Here is a 23,928-nt window from a genome sequence, read left to right on the forward strand (position 1 = left end):
AGATCTGTAACTGTTTTGTATATTTTTCTTTTTCTTTAAAATGATATTAATTCATTTAATTGTATTATAATTAAACAGTAACATTTTAATTAAAAAAATAATTAATGATATGATTATCATAAATTATCTAATAACAAACTAAAAAATTAATAAAAATAATTACCAACAACCTTAGTGATATAACAAAAAAAAACAAATCAATAAATATTTTTTTGAATTTTAGTTGTATATAATTATTATGTTATTTAAAATGAAATAAAAATGAAATGCCCCAGAGTTCTCCTCCTTCCAAACTGCAGTCTGAGCTCTGAATTCGGTGGCAAAAATGGCGGATCAATTGGAATTGGTTATACTCTCATCATCGATCATACTCTTCTCTCTCATTGCTCCCTCCTCCGTCTCCGCCTCCTCCTTTCCAGAATCTAAGTGTTCGCACTCATCATGCCAAAATGGAACCCTCGATCTGATCTCCGAGATTCAAGAAGCAAAGCTTCGGATTGCTCGATTAGGTAACATATACTTATACTTTGAGAGATTCTTATTATTAAGCATCATACACTCTTCTGTATGGATATATTTATACAGAATCCATTCTCGACGGAACAATCCGTGACATTAATGCAAAAACTTCTCTCCTCAAACAAACCGATAAACGACTCGATGAGATGTCCAGTGAGATTAGCAGACTACAAACTATTGCATCTAAGTTGAAGGTCTGTTTTCATCTCTGTATCACGCTTAATCTTCTATAACTTCTGTATGACATCTAATTTTGTTTGTTTGTTTGTTTGTAATTTTAGGGTGAGTCCTTACAGGCAGATGAACATGTTAAGCAGCTGGAAGAAGAGGTTTAATTTTGTTTAATGTCTTCTACATTTCTTTTTCTTAAACTTGTTTATTTGATTGATTGATTGATTGATTGTTCACATGATAACATTGCATTGCTAGTTTAGGTCCGAGTTCTTTGGGCTACTCTGAGAAGAAGCAACTTTGAAGTTTACGTTCTGGAGTCTAAAGTAAAAGATAACAAGGAAAATTTGAACATGGTTGCTTCTCAAGTTCAGAAGGTCTGAGTTCTTTTTTTTGCTTAAATAACTTGGATGACTATGTTCTTCATTGGAGATGTCTTTTTATTGAGGCTGCGTGTATGTGTACAAGAAGAAAACTTGAATAATTGGACATTTCTCTGAGGCAAACTAGCCATTACAGACAAATGGTTTGAAAACATGAATGTGCTTCATGTATTTCTAGACATCCTACTTCTTTCATATAACATGATCAGCATTTTCCTCGCATTTTTATTCATAATCCCCTCAATCAAGATACATTACTTCATTCTTTGATGAGATTCAATTAGTTCTACTTCTACACATATGTTTAATCTTAACTCCATTAAAATCTCCCAATACCCCACTTTCAAATCCTAACTCATCAAACTGTTTCAATCAAGATGCAAATCTGAGTCCAGGTACAACTTTCCTCAAGACCAGTTAGTTAAGTATTTCACCTTTTGAATTCTTGATGTGCATTTTCTTTTTATTTGCCCCACTGCAATTGAAATAAAACCTAGAAGTCCCCCCCCCCCCACACCCTGGAACTTAAGGAAAGATGGGAAGAGGTAGTTAGTCATTAGCTCCTTCCTATTTGAATAGCATATCAATGATCAATGGAGTCTTAGATTTTTTAATAAGTTTTGTTTCCAAATGTGAAAAGTCACATTCTTGTTCTTATTTTGCTATAGTTTTAGTTATCCTGTGTTGTATGTACCACCCGGTTGCAGATGGCAGACATAGTATCTGAACAGTGGATTCAAATTCAGCAACTTCAACAAGCTCTTGTTATTGTGAAGGTATTAGAGACAATCTCTCTACTTAATTGTATTGTAACCAAATCAGTTATATATACTGCCATTGATCACTGTTTGTCCAATTTAGACTAGGACACTGCATGTTAAGGAAGGAGGAGGAGGCTTATTCTCAAGATTCACTTCCCTTATGGTAAGATAAGGAGTCTTCTCTTTGTTGAGTTGAGACAAAAAAAAAAGAAAAAAAAAAAGAAAACCGCTAGAAGGAGGGCTTGAACCTCCGACCTTGTGGTTAACAGCCACACGCTCTAACCAACTGAGCTATTCCAGCTTATTGATATTTTAGTTCATTAATATATATTTTTCTTTACAGTCTGGCAGAGACAAAGAAGAATCTTATATTTCCTCAACTTTGCTTGCATTCAAGAAATACCATCTACAGGTTATGTTTTAATTGTTATAAGTGATTAAATTGCAGTCATTTTAGGAGTATGGTTTTGTTTGAGCAGTTGACTGAACTTTTCTTCTAAATATATTATTATTATGTTTTAGTTGCAACATCTCATCAAGAAGGAGATGGAGAAGAACAAATATCTTGCAATTCTTGCCCATAATGAAGTAGTGTTTTTGTTGGTAGGCATACATTAATCTGTCTAAACTGTCTTGTCTAATCTGTCTGACCATAATTCTTTATTACTAAGATTCATTGTTTATTTTATTTATTTGCATAGGCTTCAGCTCTGATCACTTTACCTGCTGTGGGTGCTTGGATAATCCTCTTTTCACGGCTCAGCTCGGAAGAAGAAGAAGAAGAAGCAACCCATTAATTTTTTTTATTTTTTGAATTATTATATCCATGATGTGCGTGTAATGGTTTGTATTGACATATCTTAAAAGACAAAAGAAGTGTATTTCTCAATTTAACAATTTTCAATAGAAAAAAACAAATAAAAGGGGATAAGGTAATCAGAAGAAGAGGATGATGAAAAACTAATGGAGGAAAGCAGTTGGGAAGAAAAGATCCAAGTCCTAACCCACGTACTGACCCACATCACGAACAAACCCTCTCTCCATTCACAGTTATTCATCTCCTCCCAAATCCCCTGTTATCTGAACTGGAACAACTACCCACCGATCCTCTGTCGGAAATACACGAATCCTCTGTATCCGAGGTGGGCTTTCTTGTTCTTCCTGAAACGAGTGTCGAGATTAGGGTTTCCTCATACCTCGTGGAGGTCCAAGTGTCCTTACCAACAGCCGCCGCCTCTGATTCTGGCGAGGGGATTAGAGGAAGCGCAGTGGGGTGAGGAGGAGCAGAGGATAAAGTATGCCAGGAAGAGGATCAGAATGAAGAGAATTGGGAATGAGATTAATCCACTCATCCCCATCATTGTTCCTAATCTCTTTCTTTTTTCTCTCATGTTTTGGAACCCTTTCCCACAATATAAATAAATCTTTGATTCTTGAATTAGAAGATGACATTGAAGTAATGATCAAAGCTTTGATGGGTATGGAAGATTGATCAATTTGAAACGTGTACTTACAGATCTTTGAATAATAATAGTTAATCTTTTTTTGTCAAAAGGTAGGTTCTTTGGAGTCAATAGCGACGACTTTATCTGATGTTACTGTTTCTTTATTTCACATTTCATGCTTTTGTCTTCTTTAAGCTGCTTTCTTACTAACAAACTGACTGACTAGATGTGAATATATGATTGGGGGGGGGGGGGGGGGGGGACTTGAAACAGATTTCCACTAATTGCGCAAGACATTATCACCTCAATCCAAGGGAGAAAATTTGTGTTTCTACTTTCTAGATACTTATTTTTTATTATTATTATTAGTATTGTTGTTCAAACCAGACCTAATTAACATGAAAATTGAAGTTGAGACTTTAGGTAATATTAAATATTATGAATCGATGATGGTGTTGTTTAGGTTAGTTTTTGTATATTAGTCTTTCTTAATCATTATTCTTGTATTCATTAGCTCAAATGACAAGGGTGAAGATTGCATTTAACCAACTAAACTAGTTTAAGTGATGACGGATTCTTACTAGTTTCCTGCATTAAACAAAACAAAAAAGAGGGAAGGTTTAGGGTTTATTTTGATGTATACAGAAAAGAGAGGAAATGATGAAGGAGAAGTAGAAAGGAAGGCATGAAAAGATGAGGGTGTCACGCGCAGTGTTAATTACAGAAGTGGTGGGGTTTGGTTATCATTTGATTTCATATATTGGCTGTAAATGTAATGTAATGTTTACAGCCTTTAATTCTTTCTTTCACTCATCATATGATAAGTCTAAATTAGGCCTGCCCCTTTCTTTATATTTTAGTTAATAAGACCATATTATTAATTAAGTAAATTTCAGTCATTATTATACAAAAATCATAAGCATTGCTTAAACTCCACCCGACTCAATCTCAAGTAGCACAGTAATATTATTAATTAAATGTGTTTCATTTTCCCCTCAAATTAGTCCTCTCTGTTTTGAATGGACCACCACCCACAATCATCGCCTCTTTCAATTCAATTCAATTCTTAATTAATTAGTAGAAAATGGTAGTATATATAAAGATGGCCGAATATCAAAGAAACACAACATTTCCACATCTCTCTTTCTTTCTTTCTTTTCGCTAGCTAAGCTAAGCTAAGATAATGGCCATGGCTTCTTTCTCCTCTGCAGCCAAACATTTATTACTAGTTGTTTTGATATTTGCTCTCTTCTTATCTGGTGAGCTTGAAGCTAGAGACAGCCAATTCTTCAGCAAAGTGGCCTCCTCAAACTCCAATTCCAATTCTAAGGCCAACTCAGAAGAAATCATCCCTCAAGATTCTCAAAATGCAGGCTATGGCCTAGTTTCGGAGGAGCAAGGGAGTGACCAGAAAGTTGATACCAGCAAAACCACTTCCAATTATAATTACATGACAGAGCAGAAGGAAGAACTGGAGGGCACCACGGACCAAGGGTATCCCACCACTTACAATGACAAGGCATATGTCACCAAGCCACAAGGGTACACACCCAACAACAACAAGTATGGGAAGAATGATGATGAGTTTATAAGTGGCAGCTCTCTCATGGATGCCCAAGGTCATTCCACAACCTACAATTTCAACAACAACAATAACAACAATGCTTACGACTCCAAGCCAGATTTCGACACTACTTATGACTCCACAAACAACAAAAACAATGCTGTCAACACTTACAATTATCCTCAACAACAGCAACAACAAGAATTCAGCCAGGAGGAGAAGTATGCCGTCTTAAACTACAACAACAACGACGACAACAACAACAACAATTACAATGAAGGAGCACAAGGACAAGTTATGTATACTAACAACAACAATTACAATGAAGGAGCACAAGGACAAGTCAATTATAATAACAATTACAATTACAATGAAGGAGCACAAGGACAAGTTAATTATAATAACAACAACAACAACAACCGCTACAATGGACAGCAAGAAGGAATGAGTGACACCAGGTTCTTGGAGAATGGAAGGTATCACTACAGTCTTAATAATAATAATAATAATAAGCAGACTAATCAGTATTCACCAAGCAACAACAACTACAATTACAATTCAAACTTCAACTCCATGGAAGTTGGGTATCAACAGAATGATCAAGAATTAGATGCCTTCAACCCATGATCGATCATTTGCCAAAAAGGGAAAGATTCAGTCATGTATCATTGATTGATTATATATGTGTCTGTGTCTGTGTTTGTGTGTTTGTAGTTTAATTATATATATAAATTAAGAAGAAAAAGAGTGAGATCAGGAAGGTTGTGTATGGTCGGTCTGTCTGTCTATCTTGATATAATTAATCAGTCTTAATTGGAAGATTAATTATCTTAATTTTCTGATAAACTGTTAATTAATTTAATCTTTGAACCAAGCTAGCAGCTTATTAGCCCAGACAGAAGATGTGAACCTGTCATTCTATGCCATTCAAACATCTTCTCACAAGATAGAAATTTGTCTTATTTCAAAAACAAAAACAAAATCTTTAATTGAAGATGCTACAAGAATCCAATGAATTTTGTCTATTTCTTTTTCTATTTTGGTCTTACTCTCTCTTTATTTTTATTTATTTTTAACTTTAGCTTTAAATAGAAAAAAAGTCTAAATTCTCTCTTTTTCATCATTAATTGAAATAGTGTGGAACACAAATTAAAGTATATATATTTATTATATAAAAATATAAATCAAGACACAACAACGATTCCGTGAATGCCGGATTGACTTGAATTATCTTCTTTCTTTTTCTATTTGTATTTTCTAGGCAATTTGTTTTATATCACTTTTCCTATATTTAATTTCAATTTGTTTTATAGTACGTATTTTCAGGTCAATAATAATTCATATCTGGTCATGCTGTTGGATATATATTGCAATTCATTCATAATTAAAAACATATCCTATTTTAGGCTTCCTTCTTGATGAAACTAACTATTATTTACTTTTAGTTTGTTATTTTCAAATTTAATACCTTATATATATATATATATATATATATGAGTTTATTTGAAAGTGCAAAATCCGCCAATTTCATACCCTCCTTCTGCTTGTTGGGCGTGTGTGTGGCCGGTGGGAAGAGGCAATGGAGAACTATAATCGGCTGCAAGGTATTACTGGTTCCTCATTATTTTCGTCAAGATATCATCTTTCACGATTTCTTGTTTATTAGGTATGTACTAATAATGCAGATCAGAGACAGACACAAGGGATTATTAATTGTCCATACTGTCATGAACTCTTTCAAATCGACTTCCTGTTTTCGCATCTCGCCGCCGATCACTCCCCCAACTCAGAACCGGCTGTCGGTCTCTCTTCTTTATTTCATTTCTTGATTATTCATTCAAGAAACTGATGATCTTCCTTCTTCTTCTTCTTCAGGCTTGTCCTATATGCTTAGCAATTGTCTTATATAAAGAAATGGAATTACATTTCAGGCTGGAGCATGAATCCTTATTCAAGATATCCTTTTCATCAAACAACATATCATGATCTTTCTTTTCTCAAAATGGTTCATTCGTTTTTCTTTAACCAACAAAGACTTGTTGTTAATTAATTTACAGATATCCAAGAACAGACAATATGGAAACAACCAACATCCGGGAAGTTATTTTTGTTCGAGGAATTGATGGTGCTTCACTTGAACTTGATCTTTCATCCTTAAATTCAAGAGGAATTGATGGTGCTTTACTTCAACTTGATCTTTCATCCTTAAATTCAATCACCAGTCAACTCCAACTAACTGATGATTCACATAATACCTTAAATTTAAACACCCATCAACTCCAACTAACTGATTCTTCACATAATACCTTAAGTTCCATACATAATAATAATCCCACCAGACAGAAGATTCTAAGGAGATCAAGATTCAATTCGTCCTTAACACAGATTCCATGGAGATCAAGATTTGATTCTTCCTTAACCCTTGAACAACGGGAAAATAGGACCGCCTTCTTGCAGGAGCTTGTCAACTCCACTCTCGTACCTGATGATCATTGATGGGTTCTTTTTTCTTTCTATTTTTTAGTTTTGACAAACTTGAATATATATATGTAATAACAAAAGGGTATAAATCGAGAAACATTTGAAAATAGTGTTCCAAACTAGTTCTACTATTATAGTTTTTATTTCAATTTCGGATATTAACAAATATATAAATATTTTATATTACATTATAATGAAATATATAAATATGTGAAAAATGAAACAAACAAGGAAAGGGCAGGGCAGGATTACCTTAAATTTTTTCTTCAATTACCAAATGAATAAAGAAATCAGCTGGTTTCTCACATCATTGAATCTTCCAACATTATTGTCAGCAACGAGAACTTAGCCATTATGCTTATTTTTCCATTAACCACACACAGCTTCGCACCACTAACGACCCAGTAGCCAGGTGGTTCTTCCGGGCCCCTAACCATTTCCTTCGTATCCACAACATTGGTGAGTTTCGGCACTCTATTAGGGACAGGTGGTCCACCAGGGTAAATTGCAGAATTCAAATCGACTTTTTCAGGCTTTGGATTCTCGGGTGGGACTAGACCCATGCTGAAGGTCGTGCTGATCAGGGTAGACATGAAACCAGATTTTCTTGAGGATGCTGACGAACCGTGCCATTCAGAACGACGGATTCTTGCTGAAGCGACTGTTGAGAATCCTAGCCTTAGGAATAATGTTTTCTTGATTCCCATTCCCTTGACCTCGAACCAGGCTTTGGTTACTATCGAACCAGGATCGTCGAAGTGGGATCCAGTGTGCTCGACGGGAGCGGTACAGATATGGGAGAATAGGCTGGACTTGATGGGTTCGAAGTAGCCTTTATCAATCTGCTCATTTGTCGGTTTGAAGGTTTGATCGTCGGAAAGGTGGAGACTTTCAGGTGAATTCGACAGGTGTTGAAGATGGATAGCTAAGTGATCGCTCCGTTTACCTTCTAGGTATAGTCTGATTCCTGTAACTGGTCGGTTTCCAGAATCAACCTGAGAAAATGGTTCAATATTAGAAGCCATATTTCCTTTAGTACTCATCAAAGCATTTCATTTTCTTTACCTTTACGGTATTTATGAAGAGCTTTGAACCCATGAACCGAAATTGAAGCGAAGGAGAAACTTGTTTTCTGTTTCGAGGTGCGAGTGGAAGGTCGCTGAATGCAGGAGCCCATTGTCGAGGTAACTGAAACTCCAGAAATTGACGCAGTTCTTCAATCTGCGGTTTATCTGCATGATTTTTTATTTTACATTTTTGCATGAATTAATGGGGAAAATAAAATAGTTTTCTCCTACAGTGTAAAACAAGAAACTCACATCTAAGGTAAAGATTAATAGCATGGCTAAGAAATCCACTTCCTCTTACGCCATTTAAAAGTGAAACTATAGGAACAAAAGACATCGATACAGCATTAGGGAATTGTGCTACAGTTGAGAGCCAATTATCGTGACTTTGCCCTTCATCATAACCTCCACGTCGAATAGATATGCTTAATATGTCCTGAAATATTATCATATTACTACATTGAATCAGCACCAATTCATGATTCTGAACCCAAATAGCTAAAGAACTTACATCATTCTTGGAATGAGAACTGACTGATGGAACTATGGAACTCATAAATGGTGTATTTAGATCCCAGGCTACAGACTGTTGTTGATTCTGCAACATTTTTTTACAAGTTAAAACGTAGCAGCAAGCATATATATGTTGTAAACAAAACCTATACGCGGACAAACCTTGTTCTTTTTCGAAAAACCGGTATCAGTTTCCATAGCTTCAGAAAATCTCTGGTCAGCTATCTGTTTCAATAGTTTCTGCAGTTCAGCTGGCTCAAGGGTCGACTGCTGTAGTTGCTTAATGTGAACGGTGTCTTTACCACCCATCTTCACCCCAACAACAATGTGAGTGCCATATTTCTCAATAAACCTGGAAGATAGTAAGATATTCAGCATATCTTATCCTTTAAAATGCCCAAATAAAGGATTAATTGTTCTTGCTAATTCAAAAGTTACAACTTAAACAGATGATCAAATCAAAAAGAAGAAGAAGAGGACGTACTCTGCAAGCTTAGCAGGATCCCATGAAGAAGGAACTTCTTGCTTGACATGCTTAGATAGTGCTATTTGTGATTTTGCTAATTCAATAGTGTAGAGAGCAATTTTCCAACCATCGAAAGCAAGACATTTGGTGGAGGCTGCATCTTTCTGCCAACACCCTTTGAAGCTGAACATGGAATTGAATAGACCGGAGGGGACTTTGCCTGATAGACCTATCTCCTGGTTGAATTGCTCTGACATCTGTATTGGGTTTTTTCAACGATTAGGGTCCAAATAGATAGAGAGGAAGAGGTAAAGCAATTTCTTTCAAGGATCATAATCACCAACCAACCTACCTGGTTGAAAGAGAGAACATCGGAATGAAAGCGCGTCCTCTCGCCTTTATCGCACTTGATAGCTTCGGAAACGCCGGAGACGATGACGCCGCCGGGAATACGTAGATCCTTGGTATGAGTCCGTTGGAGGTCAATCAAATCGGAACCGGATGGACAAGGCTTACAAGCCGACAAACGAATATCATTGGTGAGATCGTAGCCGAAACCAATGACGGAGACCGCCCTTTCGGCGGCCGATTGAGGATCTAACCGGCCGGCAGGGATAAACGCCATGTCCGATCAGTCGGTCGGTCGGTCAGTCAGTCGTCGATAAAGATTCAGTCTTTGTGAATGGAAATGGAAATGGAAATGGAGGATTAGCTCCCCCTCCCCCTTAGTTTGACTAGCTCCTTTGTGTACCAAAGTTGACAATCTTGACTAAACTCTAAAACACGTATTAATTAATTAATTCACTCTGAATCAACGAACCCTTAAACATAATAATATTCCCAAATAACTTATAATTTATGAAGAATGAGATATGAATAAGGTGTATTTGAACTATTTATTAAAGTAAGTATATTTGTTTATTATATTTTTATAAATTCAACTTTATAGAAAGAATTCAAAAAGTAAATAGACATAATCATGATTTTTAAAGGGTTAATAGTAAAACTAGAAATAGACATGGGTTCAAATCTGAACTATTTTCTTTTTATTTTTTAAAATTCTACTACTAATAAAGTTTTGACTTTTGTTCAAGTAATTTCTTAAATTTTATTTATATATATATATATATATATATATATATATATATTTTGTTTGTTTGTGTTCTTAAAATAATAAAAGATATTGATAACGTTGAAATAGAGAAAGATGTATAATAGACATATAATTAAAATTTAAATAAAATGATAGGTATTACGAAATATAAAATATGATATTGTAATAAAAAATCGTAATATATTTGAATCGGTGTATAAGACATGACTTGCATAAAAAAAAATTAGTGAGAATGAATTGAGATTAAGAACGAATGTAATTTAATTTGAAAACGAAATAAATTTGTTAGCACTCTTATCTAGGGTTGTGCAATAAAATCGAAAAATCGATAAGCCAACCGAACCGATAGCTTACCGGTTTTATTTTACTGGTTTATTGGTTAATCGGTTCTAACAGTTCCGATTAAACGGTTCGGTTTTCGGTTAAACTAATTTTTTAGCGATTTAACCGATAAACCGGTAATAATTTAATCATATATTTATAGTAGTTATTTTGTAAATATTATATATATTATAAATCATATTTAATAATATATATTAATTATTTTTAAATTTTAAATTATAATTTGTATAGAATTGTTTTAAAAAAATATCTAATTTATATGACTATTAATATAAAATGGAGATTTTTAAAATATATTATATTGATTACACTAATATAATATATTATAACATATTTCTAAATATATTTATAAATATTATTATAATATAAATAAAGAATATTATAAAAGTACGGTACAAATAAGGATTTTGAAGAAAAAAATCTTTTAATAAGTTTAACAATTAATTTAAAAAATTGAATTGTCGGTTAACCGACCGAACCAAAACCGATAAAACTGATATCAATATTGGTCGGTTAATCAGTTTATAAAATAAGAGGTAAAATTGGACTTAATCGGAACCGTTTAACTAGTTAACCGGTTAACCGATTGAACAACCTACTCTTATTCGTATACGAGAAAGACGATATAGTTAGAAACTTAGACAATCGAACATTTAAAATTAGTTATTTTAAACAAAAATAAATGTAAAATAAGTAATTTTAAATAAAAATAAATATATAAAATAATTTCAAACAAAATTTTGTATATATAAATATTTAAAACTTAATTAAATGTACGAAAAACATTATATATATTACCCAGTTTTTAATCTACCAAACAAAATCAAATATAAAAATAATAAAACACATCACATTCACATACTTAAAAAAAAACATAAAAAGTCACCAAGTTGAAAGAAGTATAATGAGATTTCTCAAATTGTTCTACAAATATTTACTAAATCATCCATGTTTGGTTACAAAATATTAACCAAGTCATCAATGTTTTTTTAGTTAATACTTCATATTCACAAGTTGTTTAATAAGAACTAGTCATTCATTTAAAATAAATCAACAATAAATAATCAAAATTATTTACAAAAGATTGAACAATATCATTGTTGCATATTGACTACATCTAAAACACACAAATCTATATATATATAATATATATATATAATGATGCTTAATTTTTAAAGAGTACGGATTATCGGGTCGAGAGCTGTGGTTAATTTGGATATTTATGTGAGAGTAAATGGATACTTGGGTCGGATTATGAGTTCACCCGTCCATAAACTTAAAACGGTTAAAAATAAATTTAAAAATGTTATTTGTAGATTTCGAACTTGCAACCTAACAAAACAAGTACAACATTTAACCAAATGTGATTAAGATGTGGTTTGTCGGGGGATAATAGACCGGTATTATTTGAAAGTGGTTAAAGAAATATGAATCAAATATTTAATTGACTAAAGTGTGAGGTCATGATGCTAATTATTAAAAAATATGAATCAAATATTTGATTGACAAAATAAAAGTGTAAAGTCACGAAATGAGAGATTCATTCGGAAAAAATATGTGATGAAACATGTGAGAAAATAAGTTGTTTTATCGAAGTGAATAAAATATGAAATGAGAACGTTATATTTTTATTTTAATAATTTTAAACATTTAATAAATATTATTATAATTTTTTTTATTTTTTTTATTTTTATCATTATCCGTGTGCATCGCACAGAAATTTTCCTAGTTTCAAATAATATCACAAACATAATCAGTTAAAGATGATTTTAAGAATTTGAAAGGGTTTCTTTCTTTCTTTTAAAAAAAAAATCATACAATACAATATAGGTGAGAGTTGTTTAAACCTAATAACAAAAATACAAGTGCATAAAGTATATAAAAAAAAAACACAACATAATTAACCATTTGAAAAATAACAATGAAACATAAAAAAATATAACTTTAACGAATTTTTATTTATTTTGATTTAAAAGGGAGAAATTATGGAGCTCAAACAAGCTCAATCGAAAATTATCTTTGTCCATACCATCCTCTAGCTGGATAGTTTTCAATGTTGCATGTGAAGGTTGAGCCCATAGTTTTAAGGGGCTGTCAATGCAAATATATTTTATAACTACTACTTTTATAAATTTAAACAAATTTTAGCACAAAATATAACATCAAAATAACTTAGGAACCAGGTTGGATTGATTACCCATATTAATTAAAGAGAAAAGATAGGGTGCGAGAAAATCTTGATAAGAATGTGTAAGGAATGATATCACCTTCTAAATAGATTAAAAATTTGAAAGTTTTCTATCCGATTAAATTTTTAAAAGTGTGACAATCATTCTAAACACATTTTTGTCCAAACATTTTCCACTCCGTATCTTTACTCTTAATTAAATAACCAAGTTTAATTAAATATCATTTCACTATTTCATTAATCAAATCACTTAATTCATTGTTAGTCAGGATATTAAAAAATTATTATTTTTATTTTATCATTATAACTTAATACTTAATCGCCACTAAATGATCTATAGAAGTTGTTAGATGATAAATGTAGCTACTTTGTCACAATTTGAGATTAATAACTTAATTCATTATAATATTTTTAAGTGCAAAATAATTTATCTAATTAAGAGATCAATTAATAATGCGATCACTTGAAACAAACATGGGAATTGTACTATTTATTTTTAATTATAAAATATATATATTAAACTTAAAATTGTAATTTTTTTAAAATAATTCAGACACGAGGACTAGACCCGAGATAAATTTAAAATGATATATATTTTAAATAATTGTTGATAGAAAAACCTCAAAAATAGTAGTGCGAAACTATTTTAGTCACATTTATAAATTAATATATTAATATTCAATTAAACAATTAATTAAGTAACAGAAAATAAAGATACACAAATTTTAACTTTGAAAATCCTTTTAACAAGAGTAAAATCGCGAGATCATCTACTAAGTCGCTTATAATGTTTACACAATGATCTTATAAATTAAAGTTTACGATCTAAGTTCTAACCGATATCATTAATCTTCAAAACATCATCATTAACTATGATGTGTATAGAACCTATTTGACTGATGATAGAATTATTTAAACCTATGTATTTAGAGAAATAAGAAAATAATAGTTGAAGACAAAAAAAAAAAAATTTCTTCGTGATCGGCTTTCTTTGTCTTCCAGTCTCTTGTTATTTATTTTTCTCTTAGGGTTTTTTCGGTTGTGGGGTTTTTTTTAAAAATCAAGAGAGAGAAAATTTAAATAACGGGTGATGATTTTAAGGAGATAATGATTATTTTTAAAAAAAAACTTAAAAGTATTTATATATATAAATAAAATATTAAATAATAATTTAAAATGGAGGGTATTTTAATGATTTGAGTAATATAATGAATAAAAGGGAAATAAAATGATATTTGATTTTGAATTGATTTTTTTAATAACCCATACCATAACGTACAAGGCTTTATTGTAGACTCTAAACCTGATTGATTGCATATTATAAATTGTATAAGTTAGTCTGAGCCCATGGGCCGGACACTCCAATAAATTAGCCTGATTCTAAATTTAAAATGATATTATTTCACAAATACAAAATTGGGAGATGGAATTGATAGTCAATTAGGAAATAAGAGATAAAATTTAAATTTATAGAAAAATAATAATTTAAATAAATGCAGATTTATTTTAAGAACATGACAGAATAGCCATTTCACCTCTCTTTGAAAAATGGATAGATTTGATCAAGGATTATATTTTCTTTTAAATATTTTTAGTATATGATAATTTAAGTTATTATTTATTTCTATTTATAGCATGACTTTTTATAATTAATTAAAAATTGATGTACTCCTCCACCAATATTTTGGTACACATTAAAGTAAGCACGAGAGCTAGCATTATTATCTTCCATGTGTCAATTATATAATTATCCACTTAGGACAGGAGACAAGGCGCCCATGTTTTGTTTTGCTCACTGCATGCCAACAATAATATAATACTGTAAATATATATGATAATAATATATGTCAAATAGAAATAAGAAGGACCAATATCTACAAATTACAAATGTAATAATATATAATGAATAATGATGTATGGCTTATCTACCAAATGAATAAAAATAGTAAGAATAATAATAATGGTGAACATGATAGGGCGGCTGTTCCTTTTATCATTAATTAATTAATTATATACATATAATAACAACATGTGCTATCATCCTAATAATAATAATAATAATAATTCCCCAAGCCATCATTCTATCTGGACCTCACAGATAGATAGATCCCCTTGCCTTCTCTAATCTATCTATCTATGTATATATAAGATAGACATATAGATGATCGTCTTAATTAATTAATTAATCAGAATTAATTACGTTTTAATTTTCATGTGTATCATGTATGATCTGATCTGATGATGATGGCGTCCTCTGTTAAGAACAAGTCGGTCAATTTTAGAGGCGTACGGAAGCGGCCATGGGGGAGATACGCAGCCGAGATTAGAGATCCTGCCAGAAAGACCCGAGTTTGGCTCGGTACCTTCGACACGCCTCATGAGGCGGCGCGTGCATATGACGCCGCCGCCAGAGATTTCCGAGGCGCCAAGGCAAAGACCAATTTTCCTCTACCCGATCAAGACCACCACCATCACCACCACCTAGTAGATATTATTACTATTACTACTTCTCATCATCATCATGATCAGAATCAGATCCCTAGCCAGAGCAGCAGCACCTTCGAGTCGTCGTTGTCGTCGTCGTCCGGCTCTCCACCGGAGATCATGATTGGTACTTCTTCTCCGACGCTGGATCTCACCCTTGGGTTCCGCTACGGATCTGGATCTACTCCTCCCCCAACGGCGCCGGAGGATATCATTACTAATAATATTAATAGTACTACTACTGTCCACGGTGGCATCAAAATCATCCGCTCAAGTACTTCCGTCAACGACATTTATAATAATTATGACCATGTAATTAAGCCTAAGAACGATTTCGATCTCAACCAGCTTCCTCCGCCGCCGCCGCCTCCTCGCTAGGCTACCTAGCTAGCTGCATGTTTTTTTCTTTTTCTTTTATTAATCGACTGTATGTATAGTTTAATTTATAATATATAATTGATCAGTACGTAATTAATTAATACCTTCATGGTACGTATACGTAATTATCCTTTTGTCTGATCGAATTAATTAAAAGAACAACCCCTCTAGTCGGTCGATCGGTCGGATGTATGTTGGCCGGAGCAGGTCGAAGTCTGTATTTTAAATCTACCCGTGCATCCGGGCTAACTTGTAATAATATCAAGATGTGAATGTTATCCTTTATTGACGGAAAACTTGTAAATATTTGCGGAAAATAATGTCGTTATTGTAAAATATATATAAAGTATTTTAAGTTATCCCACTTACCGCCCAAGTAACTTTGTACATGGGGCGGAGGCGGTGATGATGGTTACGGCATGAGAAGGGACAGATCTCTGTGAACGGATGGATGGCGTTGTATTGCGCTAGCTCTTCTCGTTTCCTAGGCCGTCGGACAAAATGCATGAGCTTTCTTCTACTTTCTGTCTAGTTAATTACTCCTCTAATTATATATTAATTAACACTATAATTTATATTTATATATATTTACTATTACTGTCTTTAATTTTAATCTTTAAAGAGCCTCTATATTACTCGTCTTAAATAATATTTGTCACACTTATATATCATACATCTTGAATACATTATGTCCATTGAAAGAAGACTGGCCCATTATAATTATAATAGTTATTGGGTTCGATACCCAAATATGCGCAATGGGTTGGATCATTACGAACAGTCTAATATGTTATTAGTACGGAACAACATGATACAATATTATCTCACTCGAGTTCTGAGTTGGACATGACATAAGCACGAAAGGACATGATCATGACATAATTATGAGTTTATACGATCGTAATACGGTCACGGGTCGACACGACACAAACACTATTAAACACACGAAACTACATAAACACAACTAGTCGCATGACATAAGTTACTCAACTTTACATTAATATTCTCTCTAAACCTAATTATATTCTCATTCAATTAATAAATTATTAACTAATTTTATTGAAATAATTATTTATAAATTTTAAAGCATTTTAAATAATTGACGTTCTATTATTTATGAAAACTATATATTAAAATTTATATATGCACATTTTACATACTTAAATATTAATTAGTTTTTAAACAAGATATTTAACATTTAACTTATTAAATTAATTTAAATATTTTAAATTAAAATAAATTAATAATTATATTTTATAATTTTAACTAACAATATAATATAATATAATTTAATATATATATATATATAAATAATTAATTAACATAAGTATGTCAAGACACGACATGGCACATATAAAAACGGGCATCGACACAACACAATTGAATCAAAACGATCACTAGATCTAGTCGGAATAACACGAAACACGAATAATCTCGTTGACACAAATTAATACGATACGAAAGAGCCCTTGATCTTAATATTTTAAGTGAGTCAAGACACGACACGACACACATAAGATTGAAATATTATACGATACGACAGGATTGAGAGTCTAACACGACTTATCCGAATCGAATACGATCGTTTATGCACGATGTCTAGTTCTAACCATACATGGAAAATTGAACTTTTAAAAACAAACGATATCTTATAGGTTCTCATTTATACATGTTTCATAGGGTACATACAAAGCCAGCATTCAGAAGTTTATTAATTTCCCAAAACAACTTTACTAGTTCTTGTTCTTCATATGGTTTGAGTTATGGATGTTGGACAATAGAATGAATGAATGCAACAATTACATGAATTCATTTGTATTTATCTATACATCAAATGTTGATCAAATGTTGCATATGTATTTATCTATACATCAAATGTTGCATAACTATTGGCTAAAAATCTAAAAAAAAAACTTAACTACAAAAAAAATAATAAAAGATAGTTGAGATGATGATCCTTAACAACATCCTCCTCAACCACCAAATAATCCATGCTCGAGATGGTGATATGATCCACACTCGCAATTGTGATATGATCACCATCAACCTTTCCTCCGAATCCTAGATCATTATTAATGAGACAACACTTTCATCTCGATCATTATCAGATCCATGCTCATGTGCTCAATGTATGTAACACCATGTAAATCTAACTCAGTAGGAGGAACTCAAGGATGGTATTTACTGAACATATGCACACAAATTATTATATTGATAGCAGTTATGACTAGAAATGGGAAATAGGTTAGATCATCACGAATCGACACGATCAACACGATATTATCTCACTCGGCTCGTGGGTTGAACACGACACGATCACAAAACGATTATGAGTTTATACGATTGTAATAACGTCACGAGTCGACGCGGACACAGTACGATTACAAACACGACACAAACACGAGTATACATACGAATTAATATAAACACAATTAGTCACATGACCTAATCAATTCAATTTTACATTAACATTAATATTTTCTCTAAATTTATTTACATTTTCATTTAATTAATAAATTATTTAATTTTATAAATGTAATATATATAAATAAAACTAAACATACAAAATTACAATATTAAAATAAAATATTAACTTAAGTAATATAATATAAATTAAAATAGATTATATTAATAAAAATGTAAATATCCTAATAATTCTTTCTGATATTACTTTTATTAAATAATTTATCTATTATTAAAATTTTAATTATTATTAATACATTAAATAATAAATATACAATAATAATTTAGTTTAGATAATATAATAATATATATTTATAATTTCAATCTACTTTTTAAATTATAATATAATAATATATTTATAAATATGTCAATTATAAATCTATTTAATTTCTACTCAACTTTCCTATTTAATTTCCCAAACTACACACTTTTCTCATTTCCTTCCAGAAATCACACACATTTATATTAATATTTTCAAATTAATAGGTCTCTCTAAATCTATTTATATATTCTCATTCAATTAATAAATTATTTAATTTTATAAATTATTAAATAATTCTATTTAAATAATTATTTATATATTTTAAAACACATTTTACATAATTAAAATTTAAATTATTATTTATGAAACTATATGTTAAAATTTATATCTATACATCTTAAATATTTAATATATTAATTAATTTTTTTAAATAACATATTTAACACATTTAACATATTAAATTAAATTAAGTTTTTTAAATTAAAATAAATTAATAATTATATTTTATATTTTTTACTAACAATTTAATATATAACTTAGCCAAACATCAGTAAAAATAGAAGTATATAAATAAATAATTAAGATGAGTGTATCAAGACACGACATTACACACATTAAAACGGACATCGACACGACACGATTGGGTCGAAACTCTAGTCAAATAATACGAAACACGAGTCAGCATGACACGAATAAATTTATGAATACAAATTAACATGACACGAAAGAGCTCGTGAATCATAATATTTTTAGTGAGTCAAGACATAAAATAACACGCATAAAATTGAGACATGACACGATTAAAAATCTATTACAATTTGTGAAATACGACACTCTACACCCTATGCATATTGATGTCCATTGGTCTGATCTCTTTATTATAAGGCAATAAATATAACCATTTCAATTCAAGGATAATGACGTATAAACCCAAATCGAAGCTCCTTTTAAAAACCTTAATTAATTATTTACTACTAGAATCCCTCCCCCCACCCCATTTTTTAAAATAATAATAATAAGATATAATTCTAACTTTTTATAATAATAGCTCTTCATACACTATACCAAACAATCAAAAACATATTCTTCTTGTCAAAATATCTTATAATTTAATTAACTTATCATTCATCTCTTTATCAATTCTCTTAAATCAATAATTTCAAATTATTATATTTTATATAATTTAAATAGAACAAAATTAATGTTTTTAAATAACCCATTAGTTATTCAAATGATTGAATTTGGAATTATGCCCTAACCAAAATTATAAATATACAAGTAAGTGATTAAATGGATTAAAAATAATATTTATAATTTAAAATAAATGTATTTACAGCAAAAAAATATATATTTTAATTTATTATTATTTAAATGAAATCACCTTAATTCCCTGATTTTTAAACCTGTCCCACAATAAGTCATTAAATGAAGACGTGACATATATATATTTCAATAGTTCAATAGAGTATCGAGCGCACATGTATAGTTAGGTTGGATTCCCCTCCAGAAATAACAGTTTAAGTTTGAATTTTAAGCCATTTTATTTTGTCTAGATAAATATAGAATGTAAAGAATATACAATAATCTAAAAAAATAGAAGAGCAATTCAAAGCGATCTAAAATATTTAATTAGATAAAATACTATTTAAATGAAATCAAAATAAAATTAATTATTTTTTGACAAAGGACAATCAGTGGGACCACCTTGCTCCAGCCGTCCACGTGAACGATTTCTTAAAAAGTCAATTATCTAGAAGCTCATAATTAAACATTTATTTTTGCTAATAAATATTTAAAGATCTGCTTTATAATAAAATTTACTCTCACTTTTGTGGTGCATTTTTATTTTTCAAATTTTAAATAAACCATAATTACTTAATAAATTGTTACAATTTTTTTAATTAATAATTAAAATTAAATATTCAAACTAATTACATCATATGAAACATATATAATTAAAGTGATAAATGAATAAACTGAAACTAATAAATTAACCAAACTAATCAGAATATATTAGTTAAAAGTTAAAATAAGAATAAGAATAATTTTAGGAGCAGGTTTGATATGAGTTTTTAAGTACTTTTAGAATTTTATCTATTTTTTATTTTATTTTTATATTAAATAATTAAATTATTATATTTTAACTATTTTATTAATTAAAATATTAAAATTTATTATTTTAGAACTTGTTATCTTTTTATAATAATTAAACATAATTTCATTATTTATTAATTACTATTTAATTCATTAATCAAAATATTAAAATATTTATTATTTAAAAATAAAATATTTTATTCTTATATATTAATACATTTTAAGTAATTTAAAAAAGAAAAAAGAAAAAAAAAATCAACCCAATCAACATTTTTTAAATAATTAATTTTTTTTCTATCGTATTCTTACTTTATTTTTATTAAATTTAAATATTAAAATATATTTTATATCAAACCAATTCACTTTTTTTACACAAAAATCAAACCAGCTATAGATAATTATTAGAATATTCTATAGTAATTAGACCAATAACTATCCTTTTTTATATTTATATTATTATTTTAAAATAGAATATTAATAATAAAGTTTTTTTTTACTTTTTATTGTAAAGATTCTTTTGTTTCTGTTTTAATTTTTTAAAGAAGTAATTTATTATTATTATTCTAATTTTTTATGGAATTTTTTTGAAATAATAAGTTGCTGTAATTTTATGTTTTGTTTGGTTGTAATTTATGATAAATTGAAATGGTATTATATTGTTTCTTTTTAATCAGAATGTATATATATATAACACATTAGATTTGTTAACATCATATTTCTTACACCATTTTTATATCTATGAAATAAAATAAGGGATTTTTAAATATATTGTGGGTTAATAATATAAAACAAATAAAAATTAATAATAAATAAAAAAATTGTTTTGCAAACGTGATAAAAAAAATAATAATAATTGACCCGGACATAAAACTGGTGGGGTATATAACTACCAATTGCAAGGCTAGAGTATGGGCTGCTTTATTGAATTTATTTTTAGAGGGAGACTTTATGATGGGCCTAATTAAATAGTTGGTAAGGATAGGATTGGGTTTGTTGGGCCCATGTAGGTATGTCTCATTCAAATCATGTGGTGATAAATTACGCAACGTTTATAATTAATAAACATCAGATGGTCCCACCTACTCTAACAGATTGATAAATTTCTTGAATATTGAATTATTTTATTTTTTTTTAAATAATTTATAAAAAAAATAAATTATTTATTTTTAATTAGTTTAATTATTATATTAAATTTTATATTTAAAAGTTTTAAATATATATATATATATAATTTTAATATTTTAATTATAAAAAATATTATATACTGATACAAATTTACTGCTGTAAAAATAAAAGTGATGAGCTTGAGAGTGGGCCTCAAGCAGACAGTATGATGATGGAGCTGAAGAGGTGGGGCCCATTTTAATTCCATTTAAAGTTAAAATAAATGGGTCAAAACTAAATTCTTCTCTCTTCCAAATACATGCATTCCTTAATTAGTCATTATATAAAAAGACAAGTAACTAATAAATAAATGTAACCAAACAGGACATTATTAGTCTGAGAGTAGTGGGTGGGTGGGTATACGTACGCTGAAACACGGCGCAGCAGTTGAAGAAGAAAAGAAAAGAAAAAAAAATGAGCGCGTGAAAGAAAAACAGGGGAGAAAATCACGTGGCATTGATAGATTTAATGATTCCGTGGACCCCACTTGCTTAACCTCACGAGCGAATCTGTCGGTAGACAGCGTTGACGGCGTCACGGCGCTCTCATGTTTTTAAAACCTCGAGAAAGGCTTTTTTGATTAATCCTTAGGTCTTGTTCTTTCCGAGTTTTAAAATACACCAAAAAAATATAATTTTTTAAATCAATTATTTATTAATAATCAAATTATTAATTTTATTAATTAAAATATTAAAATATTATTTATTTTAAATTATTATTTTTAATTTTATTTATATCATTAACCAAAATATTAAAATATTTTTTATTTTTAATTTTATTATATATATCATTTAAGTGTTTTGATGAAGCTCAATAATTTTTTCTACCATAATTAAAACAATGCCTTATAAACACCTCATATGACATTATTGTTTCAATTTATTATTTCTATTTGTTTTATATCATTTCAGCTATTTATGAGACGACTGCTAGGTAACCTATTTAGGTCTCGTTTGATTTAGCTAATAAGTTGTGATTGGTTGGATTGCTTATAAGCTGCTGCTGATTTTAATTTTATAATTTTATTGATTTTTTCTCATTATTTTAAAATATTTTTTATATATTAATATAAAACTATTATATTAATAAAACATGAATTTAAATATATAACTCTAAATTTATTATGAATAGAAATAGAAAGAGAGACAAGATAAAGAATAAATTGTCACTAATAATTTTCTCTCAAATTTATTTTCCAATCATTTTTCATTTATTATATACATAATAAAAATGAGAATTACAAAATTAAAATAATAAGAAATTTGATAATAAATATAAATAACATTATATTTTATATAATATATTATTATATTTTAAATTATTTTATATATATATATATATATAATTAACAATACTTCAAATTTAAACTCACTAGAATTATTTACATTAAATTATATTTTATAATAATTATTCTCTTTCATAATATAATATAATATAATATATATATATATATATATATTTTTCTATTTTTCTCTTATTTTTTTTTAATATATATATATATATATATATATATATATATATATATATAAGAGATAGAGAATATAAATTAAATTAAATTAAATTAAATGAGAGATGTGAAAAAATAAAAAAATGATATATATTATATAATATATACAGAAGAGTTATTATTATATTTATAATTATATCTCATATATATTTTATTATTTCTCAAATTCATTCTCTCAGTTATTTTTAATAATGATAAATATATTAAAAAAAATTAATTATTATTATTTTATAAGATAAGTACATTTATAACAAAAAATGATTTATATATATATATATATATATATATATATAAATAAATAAATAAATATTATATATATAAATATAAAATATATATTTTAAATAAATTTATATATATTTTAAATATAAAATAATATTTTAACAATTCATCTAAAAAGAATTTCAAATAAATAGATTATTTTATTAAAGAAAAACCCAATATCAATAAGCTCATAGGCATGTAAATGAATAATAAAATAATTATTTATTTGTGAATAGAAGATATATTAAATAATGTTATTGATGTAGAGGTGGATACATGGATTGAGGTGATTTAATTTTGA

General features: G+C 29.2%; 5 protein-coding genes and 1 non-coding gene across 6 annotated transcripts; 4 read left to right on the forward strand and 2 right to left on the reverse strand.

The window, feature by feature from the left end:
- The first annotated feature begins 275 nt into the window (after positions 1-275).
- On the forward strand, positions 276-2,723 carry LOC124915105. The gene is made up of 9 exons (XM_047455763.1): positions 276-509; positions 586-713; positions 801-848; positions 954-1,067; positions 1,781-1,849; positions 1,935-1,997; positions 2,178-2,246; positions 2,357-2,437; positions 2,536-2,723. Exons 1-9 carry the CDS (start codon positions 326-328, stop codon positions 2,629-2,631), a joined length of 852 nt encoding a protein of 283 aa, XP_047311719.1. The 5' UTR covers positions 276-325; the 3' UTR covers positions 2,632-2,723.
- TRNAN-GUU lies at positions 2,062-2,135 on the reverse strand. The gene has a single exon. It is a non-coding gene; the product is annotated as a tRNA-Asn (tRNA).
- A 20-nt stretch (positions 2,724-2,743) lies between the features above and the next one.
- On the forward strand, positions 2,744-3,468 carry LOC124915106. Its single transcript, XM_047455764.1, has one exon. The coding sequence runs from the start codon at positions 2,798-2,800 to the stop codon at positions 3,254-3,256; it is 459 nt and encodes a 152-aa protein (XP_047311720.1). The 5' UTR covers positions 2,744-2,797; the 3' UTR covers positions 3,257-3,468.
- Positions 3,469-6,025: 2,557 nt separating this feature from the next.
- Positions 6,026-7,402, forward strand: LOC124914624 (protein DEHYDRATION-INDUCED 19 homolog 4-like). Its single transcript, XM_047455215.1, has 4 exons — positions 6,026-6,447; positions 6,529-6,641; positions 6,719-6,799; positions 6,899-7,402. Exons 1-4 carry the CDS (start codon positions 6,423-6,425, stop codon positions 7,337-7,339), a joined length of 660 nt encoding a protein of 219 aa, XP_047311171.1. The 5' UTR covers positions 6,026-6,422; the 3' UTR covers positions 7,340-7,402.
- A 29-nt stretch (positions 7,403-7,431) lies between these two features.
- On the reverse strand, positions 7,432-10,094 carry LOC124914623 (MACPF domain-containing protein NSL1). Its single transcript, XM_047455214.1, has 7 exons — positions 9,723-10,094; positions 9,389-9,627; positions 9,067-9,256; positions 8,903-8,989; positions 8,644-8,827; positions 8,390-8,556; positions 7,432-8,319 (listed from the first exon to the last, which is right to left on the reverse strand). Exons 1-7 carry the CDS (start codon positions 9,993-9,995, stop codon positions 7,627-7,629), a joined length of 1,833 nt encoding a protein of 610 aa, XP_047311170.1. The 5' UTR covers positions 9,996-10,094; the 3' UTR covers positions 7,432-7,626.
- A 5,139-nt stretch (positions 10,095-15,233) lies between these two features.
- LOC124916360 (ethylene-responsive transcription factor 3-like) lies at positions 15,234-15,876 on the forward strand. The gene has a single exon (XM_047457076.1). The coding sequence runs from the start codon at positions 15,253-15,255 to the stop codon at positions 15,874-15,876; it is 624 nt and encodes a 207-aa protein (XP_047313032.1). The 5' UTR covers positions 15,234-15,252.
- Positions 15,877-23,928: the final 8,052 nt, after the last annotated feature.

The sequence above is a fragment of the Impatiens glandulifera genome, chromosome 9, assembly GCF_907164915.1.
Source record: "Impatiens glandulifera chromosome 9, dImpGla2.1, whole genome shotgun sequence".
NCBI lineage: Eukaryota > Viridiplantae > Streptophyta > Magnoliopsida > Ericales > Balsaminaceae > Impatiens > Impatiens glandulifera.